The sequence below is a fragment of the Dendroctonus ponderosae genome, unplaced genomic scaffold (assembly GCF_020466585.1).
Source record: "Dendroctonus ponderosae isolate FM_Combo_2020 unplaced genomic scaffold, Dpon_F_20191213v2 Dpon_F_20191213_2, whole genome shotgun sequence".
Classification (NCBI taxonomy): Eukaryota; Metazoa; Arthropoda; class Insecta; order Coleoptera; family Curculionidae; genus Dendroctonus; species Dendroctonus ponderosae.
The window spans coordinates 10,368,503-10,385,340 of NW_026018165.1; the positions used below are offsets into that span (position 1 = coordinate 10,368,503).

Consider the following 16,838-nt stretch of genomic DNA (forward strand, 5'->3'; position numbering starts at 1 on the left):
TGTAAGGCAAGATAAAATCAATGATGTTCTAACGTTGAATTAGTAGATACGAGACGAGCCAGGACAGGTATACTCAGTGTGAAATGGTGGGAGAAGCTTTGTAAGTTTCTAGTTACAACCCATTTCGGACACATTTCGGAAAAACTTTCTTTGGGTCGACTGGACTTTCTATGTAAAAATTGCTAAAAGATGAGTTTTGTGGTTATTAAATTTCACACACAGATTTAACATTTCTTGAAGTGCCTTGCAGATTCCTGTGTAGGCGTCCTCCTTTTTCTTATCATATTGTTCTATTCATTGGTGCTTCCTGAAGCGATTTAAAGCATTTTTTTGTCCACTGGCGGATGTTCCGAAGCCAAGATAGTCTCTTCCTGCCAATGCTTCAGCTTCCATCCTCAATTTTCCTTGCAGCATTATGCGTTGGAAATCATATCGTTCTCCTCGTACAATGTGTCCTAGATAAGATATAATTCGTTTCCTTATAAGGTCGAAGAGTTATCGGTATTCCACTCCAGCGTTTTGAGCTGATTGACCTTCATATCTGGCACGGTCTCTCCTCGGCATTCTTAGCAACAGTTTCAGTGTCCACATCGCGAAAGCTTCAGTTCGATTGATAGATGCAGCTTTAGTAGTGCTTTCGTTCCGTACAGGAGAACGGATCAGACATAACATTTAATCATCTTGTTTCTGAGTTGGAGGCTTTTTGGCTTCCATTAATACTTAAACCTAAAAACCCGTTCTATTTGCTCTCCAATGAGTATAAGAAATACATTTCGCTAGATTTCTCTAGAGATAATCCTAACTTTCGTTTTATTAAATTTAGGCCTATTTGTTTTTCAAACCTTTCATTGATTATTTCAACAATTAATTGATTTATAGCTTACACTCTTAAGAGAATTGATTTGAATGTTGTGAGCTTATCAGCGACCAGAACACACACAGAACAGCATCAGTACATTTTTCAATTGCATTCATTCATTTGAATGTGTAATTGAATGATTTGAATGTAATTGTTTCATCATTCAGAATGTGTAAACAAAATAAGATAAACGCACGTTTTTGCTGAGCTTTGTACAGTAGCACACGGAGCCAATTAAAAATTATTGGGTTTACGTCATTCACAACAGTGTTGGTAGTTTACTAAAACTTAAACTACGGCATTAGTTTTATGTATTTTTAAACTTGGGCGCAAAATGATGCAGCTTGTGACGATATTTTCGAAGCATTGTCACCTGGAACGCCGACTGACTGTATTGATCTTTTAGCGGCTTTTTCACGTTTCCATGTTCATCAATAAGTTGCCAATTTTATTAAGCTCTGTAAAAACACATTCCGTTCCAGAGAGAAGACGTCTAACTCATGATATGTTCGTGTTATCAACTTTATTCGACCCTGTTTATAATGATAAGAAGGCACAAACTGTGGGTCAAGCTAGTTGTGCAATTTATTAACATTTAATCAATCAGGCGACTATTTTTTTATTAACTACTCGTTTTACTAGAGGCTATTACTCATCTGAGATAAATTATTCATAGTTATAAGATACAGTTAACATCTTTTTGATAAGGTAGTTTGCGCTTCGTACGAATAATTTTTTAGAATGATAACATTGATTGATATCTTTTGAAAATTCGATAATAACTTTAACTTTTCCTTTGATTGTCACAGCCGCACAAAGTGATTATACGAATCAAATTGTCCAAGATTGTTTTACACGTCTGGTTTTAAGTCTTGATTAATGTTAATAGTGCCAGTCTCAACTTGGAATAAATTCAGTGAATCAAAGGCAAATGTCTGTTTTGAAAATCTAGTATTTTAATTGCGATAATTTGATTGTGGAAAAATTTTATATATGACGACTACGATTATTTTTTACATCGCATTCTTAATTTTATTGACTATTCTTAAAGAGTAGATCGAATTACGCTATTACGCAATCCTACTAAATAATCAGTTTTTGTCATTTTAAATGTATTTAACAAACATTTACCAATTTGCACAATGAAGAGGTCTGATTTAATTCAATAATGTTCCTCCAATAAATATTGAGCGTTAACAAACTGACGATCCCCCTTCGGAACTGAAACTTATTTTGAACATTTCTAGTTATTGTGATTGTGAATTCTGCCTTACTGGTTCTTGCAACGTTTTTCACTTTTCTCTTAAACACTTCGCGTGTCTTGCAAAATGAGGCGGCGCAACTCTGGTCTTGTTGAAACCAGATCCAGTCCAGAAAATTGAGAAGTCCGGAACTAGTTCTTCCTGCGAAAATTCCACAGCGCCTTCTTGAGATTGCCTTAGACAAAAAAACGGTATTATTACTCTATAAAACAAAAATACCTGCTCATTGATTTTTTMTGAACACTGAGTATGGCAATATGGAATATTCTATTCAGATCGTGAGTTCTTAGGGGATTGTTTCTTGTAAAAATACATTTTTTGGGCTTTATAAATTCTCGCCACTAACAAGACTAATTTCKAGTTCCCTAGAGATCTGCCTATTGGAAACTGGATGAGGATTTTCTTGAACAAAAAAAGTACAATCATTTTGACTTCAGTTGATCTTCATTGATGGCACCGTGACGATTATTAATTTTTCAATATTGCTTATGGTACCTAGTTTTACTGCTATCTCTTATATTATTTTACTACTTCATTCTGAATAGAGAAATATTTTTATTTTGTGTCCTGGTTATATCTTTCTAGAAAATTATATTTCTTCTTTCCTGGGTTTCAGTCAAAATTTGAAATAAAAATGTTCATATCGTTTATTTCCTATAAAGTTCCGGCGAGACAACGGCGCCATTATCAGATTTAAAATTCAAAACATTTTAATGTTTCCTTTTGACTTGAATACCAATTATGGGTAAGTTTTTCAAATGTTTTGCTCTCCCAAAGAAAAAGTTTTTTCCTTAAGAACTAATGGATGTTTTAATGCTTTGTAAATTATAGTTTTTGTACAAGATATTTTAATTGTAAATTGGTGTTTGAAGGTTGTTTTGAATTTTAAATCTGATGATGGCGCTGTTGTCTCACCGAAACGTAACATGAAATAAACGATATGAACATTTTTATTTCACATTTTGACTGAAACCCAGGAACGAAAAAAATTTATAACAATTACACGCAGTCAGGAAAATAAATCAAAATTTCTAGTAAATATATCTTCGTAGTACACGTACGTTATAATACCTATATTAAAATTACCAAGCATAAATTAGTTTAAAGCCTTTATTCGTTTTAATAATCGATATTATTTCTTTATATTAGTTCTATACTTTTTAAATTTAATAGTCGATAAAAAGCTTTCGAAGTTCGTGACTTTCTGGAAAAATCAGGCTGAACTGTGATTTGCTTGAAAGTTATTTGGTTGGAACAACGAATCATCTGGTATTAATTGCCAAAAAGATCAGTGTCTGGCGACTTTGCCTTAGGAGTGAGGAATTTTTTGAAAGTGTGTCAGACTCGCAAGGTTTGGCCAGACGCTGCTGAAAGTTGAGGATTTTTTAAAAATCAGTCTACACCGATAGTATTCTGAAATTTGCCGCCTGCTCCAGGTTGGGCTTAAAAAATGTTTGAAATTGGCTCAGTATTAAATTTTTTGTCGGACTCAACTGAAAGTTTGTTTTTTGCGAGAAAATCAGCCTGCACTTCGTTTCGATTTAAATTTTCTCAATTTTTAGCCACTAACCATGCATACAATTGTATTAAATTTCAAGCTTTCAAGCAAATCTGGTTGCTCTAGATTGAACGTAAGGATTTTTTCGAAAATGGTTCCGCTTGATCTTCTGGTCTTGCTCGACTAGGTTTGTTAAATCGCAACTTAGAACTAGACAAGTTTTCAAGTGTCTAGTCGCTCTAGTTTGGACGTGAGCAGTTTTGAAAAATGGTTCAGCGTAAAGGTTTTGATTAGGCTCAACTGTAACTGTTATTTTCTGTATAACTAGCCTGCAGTCGGTTTTTTATAATAATTTAACACTCGATGAAATACGATTTTGTACAAAACTTGGGCTTAAATAGACATTTCCGGAAAATGTCGGGATAACGCATAAAATATCTTCTACTGCTGCTCTGAACACTTCCTAAAAGTGTTGATACCTTTTTCCAATCACCCTGTATAGTACAGCGAACACATTAAAACCGCCCTTTTCTTCTAATTAAACGCTCTTACTTACATTCGTTATCATATGTCGCCAATTTCTTAATAATTTATTATACACGTTTAATCAACAAGTTCCACTTTAGCCATACCAGTTGTATGTAATTCATTGATTTATTTAAGAAATTGTACACTTGCAGTGCTTAAATACATAACTTTATTTTTATTGCGTACTCTAACAACTGCTTGCAAATACTACGTATTTGCGAAACAGTAAAATTACGTTTAGTAAGCCTTGAGTTCATTTTAATTAATGTCGCTGTAGAACTATAAATAAGAAACAAAGCTCCAGCAAAATCAACGCCTAAATATCTGTATTGATGCTTGAAAGGAAGCGACTTCATGAAGTATTGCCTCCATCTCTTCACTACCAGTTTCTTTCATATTTCTGAATCACAGCCTTAACAGAATCAGACGTACACTGTTCTTCAATATGATCTTCCATTGCCTATTGTTACGATATAAATACGAATTCCTCAAGTATTTACAGTCCAAAGAATTAAGCGAGCTATTTTTAGCCATTAACGATTTACATAATCAACTGACCCTGGCCATGAGACAGTGTCAAATGGATTCTTGACTGGAGCAGTTAAGCTAATAATTGCATACAATGACACGTTTGAGCTAAAAAAAAATTGAGCAACAATATTGTTTACAGTTTCAGTCTATTAACCTCTAGATTCATGTCAGTTATCAGAGCAGAGCAATTGATAAGCGTTTATTTAATTGTTGATTGACCCTTATTATTGTTATAGATTGGACGCTTTTACTCTGGCTGTATGCTAATAAAATGCTTTTTACTCATTTAGGTTTGTTAGTTCTCTATTCTAGTTACTCCAATTAATTTCGCTAGATCAGCTCATTTTGTGACCATGTGACTAGATTGACATTTTAAAGATATGAAACATTTATCTTTTTTAAAAACCCTTCCAGATGCCGTTTTTCTATCAATATTTTATTTGGCAAACCTAACGGAATGCGGCTGATAAATTGTCGAGTCAATGAATTGTTCAACATTTTTTTGTAGTACATATATATAGTTAGACTACATTTGTAAAAGTCATATTTCCCACATGATATATCTTTTTTAAAATTTCACTGTTATAAGTAGTTTATCTTAATATATTATTTCCGGATTCATCTTGAATTCTCGAATCCTCTTTTTCAAAGCTTGAATAGTGACAAACGTGTTAAGTTTAATTAATTAAACAAAACATAATTATGTCTGCTATGACCTACTCAATGAATTTTATTTTTGAGCAAACAGAAAATTATTTCATTATCTTATTAATAAATCAGTCATTCAAACGCATTAAATATTTCTATTAGCAATCACGTGATGAGTCAACCTGTATGTTTCTATCAATAAATCCTTCAAAATTAATTCTTTCTCGGTTCATGTTTCAATTTTTATATAAAGATGCAACCAAACACGCAGAGAGAGTGATATAAAGTTACTTTATTCTACGCGACTACACTTAGATTGTACTTTTATACTACAGTTACAGTTAGATACGTGTACGATATAAATTAAACATCAATTGCGACAAATTCAATTGAATAGCAAATTTACCAATCTAAGAAACAAAACTACGAAAAAGATTTTGATTCTTAATTGTTTTTTATGCTTTTTTAAATTTACATTACATTTGAATATAAACCTTATTTGAATCGTAACAAACCTACACGGTTCAGGTTAGTAAAAAAACGTACTAAATAATATCGAAAAAGCCGAGTTTTTATCAGCCTTTTCACAATTCCAAGTGCGTCTTTTTTTAGGGACTGAAATATAAATTAAACAACAACCAAGATAAGTTCGATCGAAAAATAAATTTACAAATCTGAAAAAAACAATTTTGGAAAGATTTTGATTCATAATTAATATTTTTCTTACTTTTATATATTTTTTCCATAATTATTTGGCTGTTGATTGACTAACACTTTCGCTCTGAAAAGAATTATACATTTTCCGAAATCGTATATAACGGAACCCCAATATTTTCCACGTGGCAAAGTTTCTAACTGGTCGGTCAATACTACTTTTCCCCTCTATAAATTTGAACATATTTTATTTTAGTTTGTTTACATTCAAACCACTTATAATAACTTTTAAATCAGGTTCAAATTAATAATTAATTCCTTATTTATTTTATTATAATTTAATTAGGGTTATTGTAATGTAAATTACACACAGTAAGTAATAACTTACGTAGTTAAAAATGTATGACCCAAAGATGATATTTTTAAAATTGTATTTTTATAAAAAATAAATTAGTTGATTAATTATTATGTTTATAATTAATGATCGCAATCAATCAAAATCAATTTTGTCCTAAAATCGATTCAAGAAGTATTCAAACCATTGAGCAAATTTCTTTATGAACTAGTAATTCCTGCTCAAAAGTCTAAGGTATTTTTAGATTCGATAAAATTATGTCGAATGAAATGATATATTTTGGCAACACTAGCTAAGTTATGAGATAGGTGAACGTACCGTTTGGCAAACAGTCAATGTTTTTTAGAATATTCTGCATCTGATTTTATTATTAGTTTAGAAGGTAAATAAACAACGTTATTACGTTATTTTAAACTCATTTTTCTAAATTAATTCTCACCGACTTACGTAGGAAGAGTCATTAACATAGAAACGCTTATATCATCACTAGTATCATTTGCATACAAATGATAGATTAGAGTATTAGTATTTTATGTACACACATATTCATTATGTTTGTGTGCTGAGGAGGGGCGTAAATACCAAATGTTTTAAGCTCTTATGCTCATTACCCATTTGCCATTACCCATTGAGTGAAACTGAATCCAGATTTCGAATGGAAATTATTACATGAATTAGGAATAATTTGGGGTGGTTGAGAATGGATGAGAAATGGATTTTTCACGCATTTATTTATAATGCCATAAGCAAAAGATGCCTCAACAAGCCAATTTGAGAAGTCATTTAGCTATAAGGTTTGATACAATAAACTGACCGATCCCGTAGTCTTTAGAAACATTAGCTTGTAAGTGCTTTAATTATTAAATACAGCTTATTCTCGGTCCATATCTTCATTCTTTATTCGTCATCAAGATTAATCGTGAGTTGATGTTTAAATTATATTTTTATATTGTTAGTTACTTAATTAAATTACTAATATTTTCGAGGCAGAATGACAATCGACTTTGCCTTGTGTAGTTTATTTCTAAATAAATATAGATATATTGTCAAGATTTTTTCGAAATTTTAGTCACGTTCTGTAAAATTAATATGTCAAGCACTTAAAAAATCGGGTGCGGAAGCATCTCAATAATAGGAGCAAATATAGGAGCAAATCCGATACATCATCAAGTAAATATATATTTTTTTGTTATTTAAAGAAAATATCTAATTATTTTGAGGCCTTTATTTCAGTTGGTTACAAAACATGGTTTTATTATATTAAAACGTTTTTTAGTTATTTGTATCGAGAATTTATTACTTTAGACGCGCAGCTTTTTATAATGTATTATCAAACACATATCGGGAATTTTTTCTGATCTTAAAGCCTTTTCTTTATTCAATATCAATCAATAGCAACGCTATGTTAATTTGATCTGATTATAATAAACAAACATTTAAATTTCTCCGTGAATAGTTTGTTGTCATATTATTTTTACTCTAATTGTTAGCAGTGTGTGTGGATAAATTTGGGCAAAAATTAAATAATTCGATCAAGTTTAGTTAAAGTTTATTAATTTTTTTTTCTTTCGGAATTATTTTTCTTTTGTATTTTTAAATTATAGCTTTGTGTTTGCCCTACTGTATCGACTCACTATGTAAGCATATAGGTATTTAGAATTTTTAGCGGTTAATGGTTGACTTTCAACTTCTGTCGTGATCGCTGAAAAGTTCAATTTTATATTTAAATATGAAGAAACTGTACAGTTTCAAATAAGATGTATTATATAAATAAACTTGTGGATGGCTTGATTATAAGTTTAGGTATGAACTCTAATTTAACTTTAGTTTCATTGCTGTATCTTGGTGCATGTCTTCAATGTCAGCATTCGTACTCTAAAGTTGATCCAGCTGAATCTGGGTCAATTTATTGCGATGCAAACAAGATGCATCCTTGCGAAGTAGGGTTAAATTTCATCTCTTGGTTAAAACGCGACTCTGTAATGGTATCGATTTTCCTGCTGTGAAGGGCAAGGTTGTTTCTGAGGTCACTTGCAAAATTTCCAGACTTTTCCTACAACGGTCTTATTTGATTTGTATTAGGAATCACTTTTATGCAGCAAGTCCGTTTTCTCGCAACATGTTAAGTGCAATGGTGGACAAGAAAAAAGGTCATTATTTGAACGCTTCAACAAACATGAAAGACATATTACTCAACATACATTATAAAACGAATATCCAACCAATAGCCTATTTTATAGTTGGCCTGTATATTTTATCGATACCAATAATAGAAGTCTAAATTTTATCGCTTCATTATCAGTCAACCGCACGTCTGGAAATAGCAATGGTAGTGATACTGGTTCTAAATAGAATAAATAATTTAATGCGTCTGCACTATAAGAGATAGCTGGCTATCTTGGTAATAATGTACAGGTTAATGAGAATTATCGTACGTAACTAACCAAGGATATTCTTGAGGCTGTAAATTTGATTAATTTATTTAAAATAACTACAAGTTTACTGTTATCCTTTATTATCAAATGAAAATACTAAATCTTCTCAAGTTAAGGAGCAATAATATATATTGATACTTAAATTCGGAGTTTACCCACAATGTGTAATAGGAAAAACTGAAAATAAAGTAAATCCTGACAAAATACTTAAATACTTTTTTGTTGTTTTAAAATTATATATCGTCAATTAATATTGTTTGTTCCTTTTTGGTAGCAAGAATTCCTGCGGTATTTTAATTAAAAACAGGATCTGTTTCATTGATCTATCTAAACCATGATGTCTGATGGGTTCAGTATAATTCCTGATAACCTTTAACCGTTTAAAAATAGAATTACCAAATAGGGTAGTAACAAACAACTCAAAAATAACCCGAGCATAAAGAGCAACTACTGGTGGATAAAGTGAACAATTCTGAGAATTGCTTTAGTCACTTTATCTATAAAATTCTGACCGAATCTATTACAACCAATTATGTTAATTAGTGTACCGACAATTTTATATGCGGTATGGTTGAAACCGAGTATTGGTTGTACATTTAATTGTGTTTTAGTATAAGATTTACGTTCAAACAATAAATAGAACAAAATCGATTTACTAATTAATTCAATAGTGTTGATGGAAGATGAAATAATCATTAATAAGAGATGCCAGATGGTAAATTTAAGTTGGAATGTTTTTACCATTGCAGGCAAGTTTGCTTAATTCTGTTTTCGAAATATCGCCAATTGATTTTAAAATCAAATTTATGAAGACTGTAATATCTATGTATAACTACATACTTAATAAATGTTTAGGACAAAAAACCAACACTTAAAGTGAAACAAGGTAAAATTCTATTTTTACTAAGAAAAAATATTTTTCCCTAAAAAAGTGGAGTGGACTAATGGCAATCAAAGCAGGTAGTATTGATCACATGTTATATTATTTTTATAGTAAATTAAAAATATATGTTAAAGATTTAGAACTGGAAGATTAGAGAATAAGCACTGAAATAATACATGCGAGAATGGAGCCATAAAGCTATCAGATAACAGTTTAAATAATTAATAGATAAAAGACAAGAACAATTATCACAATATTTTACTCACGATACTAAATGTAAATAATTAATAGATAAAAGACTCTTCTTTTATCTATTAATTATTGTTGTCTAACAATTATCACAATATTTTCTCACGATACTAAATGGATGGGAAATAAAGAAAAGAACTGTTTGTGTAATGCTTATGCTTAAAATTAATTTCTTTTTTTTTTCAGTGAAAGCTCCATGTTTGTCTCGAAAAGCAGATTTATTCTTAAGACTTGTGGAACCACAACACCGCTGCTCTGTCTGCAACCACTTTTACTGCTCGCTGAACAATACGCAGGATTTACTGAAGTCGAAGATCTGTTTTATTCAAGAAAAAGCTATAAGAGGCCTGATTTGCAAGTTTCCCCGCATCAACATTTTGATCAAGAAGTAAGTGGATAATAATAAAAATAGCATTATTATAATGGGAATTACTAAAAATAAAAAATACGTAAACTATAAAATACTGAATCAAAATCATGTGTCTTTTAATTGATTTTAATATGTTGTATCGTCCTTTTCTACCCTACTACGTCTACATGAAATTTAGCATGACATTTTCAGAAAAACGATTTAAGCAAATTTAGATTCAAAAAATTGCAAAATTTTTCTGCAAATGCTATATTGTAGTTTAAAGTAGGAGAGTTCGTTTTTAAAGATAAAATGTTTATTTCGTATTTGTATATAAAGGGGTCTTGATAGGTTTATTTGAAATTTCTATTGCATATCCGAATATTGCCGATAAATTATTTATTAAATTACAGACAGTAAAATTTAAATGCAAAAAATAACTGTGTAAAGCACAGTTAATTTAGAAATGTTAAAAATTTAAGTGAACATTGATTGATAATTCTTTTAATTCAATTTTTAGCCGATTGAAATTTCCTTTGTGCATGGAACTATATTTTCTAGACTGCTTACATTTTCAGTTTTGGCCAGTGGCCAGTTCCTTCCCGCTTTTTAGTTAAAGGTATATTGGGTAAGGCTAAGGTTATCAGCATTCTTAAATGTCTGCACGAATTAACACATTTATCTACATTGATAATATCCTTTCCAAATGTAAACATTTCGAAATTAGCAACTCCAACTAGATTTATCATTCAAGGCAATTCCCAATGGTTATCGCTATTATGTAATCGTATATCCAAATTGTGTCGTTATTATATAATCGCCTAATCAGATTGTTTTTTAATCATGGATATAGTAATCCAGTAGGTATATTTTATATTATATTAGTATTAGTATTTTTTAAATAATTTTTTCCTGAATTTATTATTTTCGATTTGTTTAAAATCCGTGCTTTTTTACTTCTAAAGGAAGGTGTGATTGATGTGTGAAAATGGTGGGATATGAGTTAATTAGAATTTACTTATTTATTTTTAATATATGATCGTGGTCTAGCGAATGCTGCCAAATTTTAATATAAAAACCCATCTTGATCATATTTATATCGACTTTCACTTGACCACATTGATATGGAAATTCAAGCTACATCTCAGGTGCTGAATAATTTTCGTTATTCTTTTTCGTCACCAAATGTGCGAAAGCGATTTGCTATCGTAAAAAGTGGTTTCTAATAATAATCTTAACGTAACCGGTTAAAGATATTGTAATTGCTCGGGACAGCTTCACGAAAGTTACGTTTTGTTCTGTAAACGAATACAGCTGAAACGTGCAGTAACGAGATATTTTTGAAACATTTTTTTGATGAATGTTCTATTGATAGTTTGTTCGAAGTTTCCAAGACAAGTTTCATCTTTAATTCTATCGATATTAATGTATGTGATAACGCATTAAAAAACATTATAACACAAAAAATTGTTTTCCATTTTGCGTTAGTTTGAAGTGAATTATGAAAATTATGTCCCAAAATTTCAAATTATACAACTCTTTTTTTCAAGTCCGTTTAATTACAGTTGATTTTTTTTCAGGTTGCTCTTCTAGATTCCCTTTTTCCTGATGGAGTTGCATACTGTCTGGGAGCGGTTAACAGGGATTGTTGGTATTTATACACTTTAAATCCCTTGCCTCAACGACACCCCCAAATTCCTGGACTATCTACCACTGATGCTGACCAAACTCTTGAAATATTGATGACTGACTTAGATCCGGATGTTATGGCTATTTTTACAAAAGTGGAATGCCTTAACGGCACGGAAGCAACAAAAGTAAGATTTTATTCTTAATTTTTTAACTAGTTATACCATCGCAATGTTCGACTGAAATTTATACCATTTCTTCAGAGGTGTAAGATTACAGTAGAAATTAATTTATTGGATATTAATATTTTTCCAAAAATAAAATCAATTTGAGAAAGGTTCTTTTTGGATAATTATAATATACTAACTATGGTTTTATCTGTTCGTAGGATAATTTGGAAGCTATTTTCATCGACAAAATAAGTAAATTTGTTTTATTAATTCAATGTTCTCACTTATATTATGAACGATTATATATAATTTTTGAGCCAATAAATTTAAATTGCTTTTAAATTAAATAATAACGTAATAGTGACATTAGTGGAACGCTCAACCCACTTATGGTACATTACTCGTTTTTTATGGCTAGGGGCAAATTTAGCTCCAGTAAAATTCGAATTCATTTTTCTGTTTTTAGCGAACAAGTAAAAATACACTGTATGGAAACCGCAAGAACTAATCATACTCGAGATAACTAAAGTTGTATTGCTGACCTAATTAAGTACACACTCTCTTCTTATAGCTGAAGACAGATTTGCTTCATGTAAAATTATTTATTTGATTTTTACAGTACAAGTAAGAATAATACCCTGCATTGAAAACACTGCTCAACACTCATTCGCGAAATCAGTAAAACTATGTATACATTTGATTGACTTCTAAGAGCGATTTAAATAATCGTTTAATATTTTAGATTTTTTCTCATGAGGCTTTGTCTGAAAAAAATACTGACGTAAAACTTTCTCAAGTTTTTTATAAATTGTATAATAGAAAACTTGATTTAGATATCTTTGTATGCTTTAAAACTAGACAGAGTATTATAAGTATTTGAAAATATCTGCTAATTAAAAAGAGCCCGTACTTTCGATTCCTCGCCCTCAATAATCTCAAATGTAGAAATTTTAATCTTATTTATAAAGTCATAAAGTACAAGTATAAAAAAGTAATAATAATAATTTTAATTTACACTTTTTCCACTATGTGTATTCGTGTATTCGTTACAGTCAACCTGTGATTTAACCAAGTTTGTTTAAATTGTCTTATTTTTACCAAGTGAATGCCATGATATCGTCATTATCTACCCCATATTATAATTTAGACGATATATACCTATTAATAGTGTCTGTAAGTCATAAATATAATATTAAGTGGTAAAACTGTCCTTTTTATTTAGAAAGCCGGAATCGACAAGATAATACCAAATATGACTATAGATGACTTCCTGTTTGAGCCCTGTGGCTACTCAATGAACGGAGTATCGAAGAATGTAAGTATACTAAATAACGTCTAAAATATTAAATTTGTTAGTAGCTCAATTCTGTTCATATCCAGTTTTTCTCGAAAATTCAGAAATTGAAAGAAACTGGATTCTGTATAAATGGGATTAATTCGTCGCAGGACATTTATATTTAGTTTTTCGTCATTTTTTCAGTTTACTATTTAAACTATAGCTATTTCATATATCATGATCATAGCAGACACGTATTTAATTCAAAATCATATTGTATATTAAGTACTGAAAATGTATATGATACATATATATTTTTCTCCTAAAACTCTTGAGATGAATCATTTTTTTTCTACTTAGTTTTAACAATAAAAAATCACAATTGGGCCAAGTTCGATGTTTATTCATGTGTGTTTGATCGTTTTTTGAGATATTATCATCTTGATAATGATTCAGCGAATGTTGCAATTAAAAATGATCTATCACGCTTCGTGTAGCGGAATGTTCAATCTCTTTGACTGAGTTTCTGAATTATACATAAAGTTTAAATTTTATGATTTTTTGCCACATAAAATTGTCTCATTTCTTAGTGCTGCTGATTGTCAAACACCTACATTTTTAGTTGTATCGCTCATATATTTTCCAGTGACTTTTCTTTCATAGCACTGGTACTCCATAAAACACGTGTAAATAGTTACCTAAAACAAATGTACTACCATTCAAAATATTTTATTGATAATTATTATTTCATGCGTTTCAAGAAATGTTTTGCTTCACGAGATGTAAGTAAATTAGTATACCTACTTTGAAATAGCTAGGAATTTTACCATAAAACTTCTTTGCCAACTTAAAGGGTGAAGGTAACTAATTTTTGTATTGATCTTAAATTACTTGTTAGTATTTTTTATGAATCGTTACCATTCCTCTCCAAGGCGCATTTTAGGTGAAACATGTCAGAAATTTAATTTTTTTTTATGGAACTTTCACTCTGTTTTACTTCCAGTAACTAATCTTATTTAATGACTTATCGAAATCGACGAAATCACTTGATTGAAAGGTTTCAAAATATGTGTATAACTTAAGTAAATCTAAGCCCGAAAAGTAGAGACAATTTAACCATTGTTTGATGAAGTTCTAAATTCAAAAACGCTGCGCTAAATAAATCCAATTCCAAGGCTCAGTCGAATTAACGAAATCAAGTAGTAGCAAAAAATAAATTTGCATTTTTTCCCAGGGCTATTACATGACAATTCATATCACCCCTGAGCCAGACTTCTCTTATGTGAGTTTTGAGACAAATGTTCCGGTAAGCAGCTACAAAGAAATAATCGGCAGGGTCCTGGATACGTTTTTGCCGGGGAAGTTCACAGTGACTGTATTCAATAACCAAGTAAGTAAAACATTAAAGCAGCATACAGAGGCGCTAGTAAAAGCTTGCAACTATACAGTTCGTACTTCACAGGAGTTCACTAATGTGAATGAAAATGTATTTCGCTTATTTTAATGAATATTAGGTTTTTACTGAAGGAGCTTTTGAGAAACGTTTACTGTCTTTCTAGTTGTCTCCAACCAAAGACACATCCAAAGAACTTCTTTGTTTGAACCAATTTGGCAACAGATGGGATCGCCGCGACATACAACAAATCAGCTTTAAAAATTACGATCTGATGTACGCGTTTTACACCAAATTCCCCAGCTGAGGGTGTCGGGCAAAGTTGCGCCCTGGCGCAACTCAACCTCTTCATTCTCCATACTCCATCTCCACCTCATCACTATCTCACATATCAACTACATCGCGCAAATTCAAACAGTTCAACAAATCTATTGCTAGCATTTACGCAGAACTGACAAAGCTGGGAGCTAATATTGCATCCGACAAATCTTTAGTGGCATTTTATCAAGCAATCTTGAAAAGTCTACGCAAAAAGAAAGTGAAATTTACTCCCAAAGATTTCTTTTGCGATTGTACTAAGGATGAGACTCCCACAATGCGTCGTTTTCGTGAAGCTTTTGATCCATTTTCATTTTTCTTCATTTACTTCACGTTATTTTCACCCGTCTTTACATTCACGGATTTTGAGTCACCTTTGGTCATGTTCTCCTGGTGGCGTAACAAGATATCGTGAGAGTTACCATTAGAACCGCTTAAGTAGAGTGACGTAGTGGCCTTGTTTTCCTTTAACCTATGAGGGTTGGGTTGACATACAGATGTATGTACATATACCTATCTTTAGTATATTGTACCATACACACACTATGTTCCCCTTACTTATGCGGGGAGTTTGAACTTCCCTTTTTTATTTTTTACGTATTTCCAACTTCAACATGCAAACACTGTTTAGAGTGTTCGCGCATGCCAGTGACTAAACATATTCGTGTAAAAATCATATACTATGCCGATGAACTGTTTTTAGAACAATTTTAACGCCTAGGAAGTGAAGCTATTAAGAATGCTCATTTAATGCAGCTAACACATTAACTACTATTAGGTTCCTGCAGTATATGATTTTTATGTGTCTATGTCGATTTCTCAATAATATTTTTGGGGCCTTTAGCAAAAGAATTAAATATAATGTGTACAAAAAATTAGGTGCACAATATAATACGGTATGTTTTGTTTAGAATTCTACCACCAGGGTTGGCAAAGGTCCATATATTATTATTGTAAACTATTATAGAGTAGATAATCACTATTTTGGAGAGCTAATATACATTAGATACAAATAAATCGTCTATATTGTTAATGGTGTTAAGAGTAGCAAGTCAACGGCATTTTTTAGTTGCTTGGTTGCTTAGACTACAGGGTGCTAGATATAGGTGCATTGCTGGGTCAATACCTACACCACAATATATCAAGGCCTTATCGGATGTAGTGCTTTTACTTCTCAAAAGCAAAGTTTTCTCAGAACCTAGTTGTCTCTAAAGCTTCAGTGTCCTGTGCGTTAAAACACTGGTATTATTTTACATACTTACTTTGTCATTGGTTTTTAATTGAATATCAAAATTGGGATTTTAATTTTGTTTTAATATGTATGTACGTGACATATCTCAATTAGTTAAGGCTTCCGTAACACAAAGCAATATAAACTCCTATGTGCCAAACTTAGTACCTACTAGCAACTATTCGCAACTATTTTCGTTAGGTGTGTGAAATTTGTTCCAGTGCTTCTGCACGGTAAGCAAAAGCACAGGTACAAGTTGGCGCAAATCTGGCAATTTGGCAAACTTAATTTTTAATAATTGTAATTTTATTGCTTGATGCTGATTGCTCTTTATATGGTAGTTATTACGTTTGGGAATTTATATTTAGCCCAAGTTCTTGATTATATAGTCAAGTAGATTTAGTTTACGTATATTGTTAACTTGTGCAGCACAAGACTAAGTAAACTTAAATTAAAAAACAAGATCGACTTTCATTGTTGGCACACTTTGATTCTTCTTCATTCACATTCTTCAGTTTGCAGATTCCAGGTTGTTATTGAAAATGTCCAATCCATGGCGCAAAAAAAATA

At 31.2% G+C, this 16,838-nt stretch overlaps 1 protein-coding gene across 1 annotated transcript in view; it reads left to right on the forward strand.

The window, feature by feature from the left end:
- The window catches only part of LOC109538965 (S-adenosylmethionine decarboxylase proenzyme), a 19,815-nt gene extending 3,085 nt beyond the window's left edge, over positions 1 to 16,730 (forward strand). The window contains exons 3-7 of the mRNA XM_019906436.2: positions 10,089 to 10,290; positions 11,832 to 12,068; positions 13,273 to 13,365; positions 14,561 to 14,716; positions 14,886 to 16,730. Coding sequence (XP_019761995.1) covers positions 10,089 to 10,290; positions 11,832 to 12,068; positions 13,273 to 13,365; positions 14,561 to 14,716; positions 14,886 to 15,026 — 829 coding nt within the window. The 3' untranslated portion in view covers positions 15,027 to 16,730. The remainder of the gene's footprint in view (positions 1 to 10,088; positions 10,291 to 11,831; positions 12,069 to 13,272; positions 13,366 to 14,560; positions 14,717 to 14,885) is intronic.
- Positions 16,731 to 16,838: the final 108 nt, after the last annotated feature.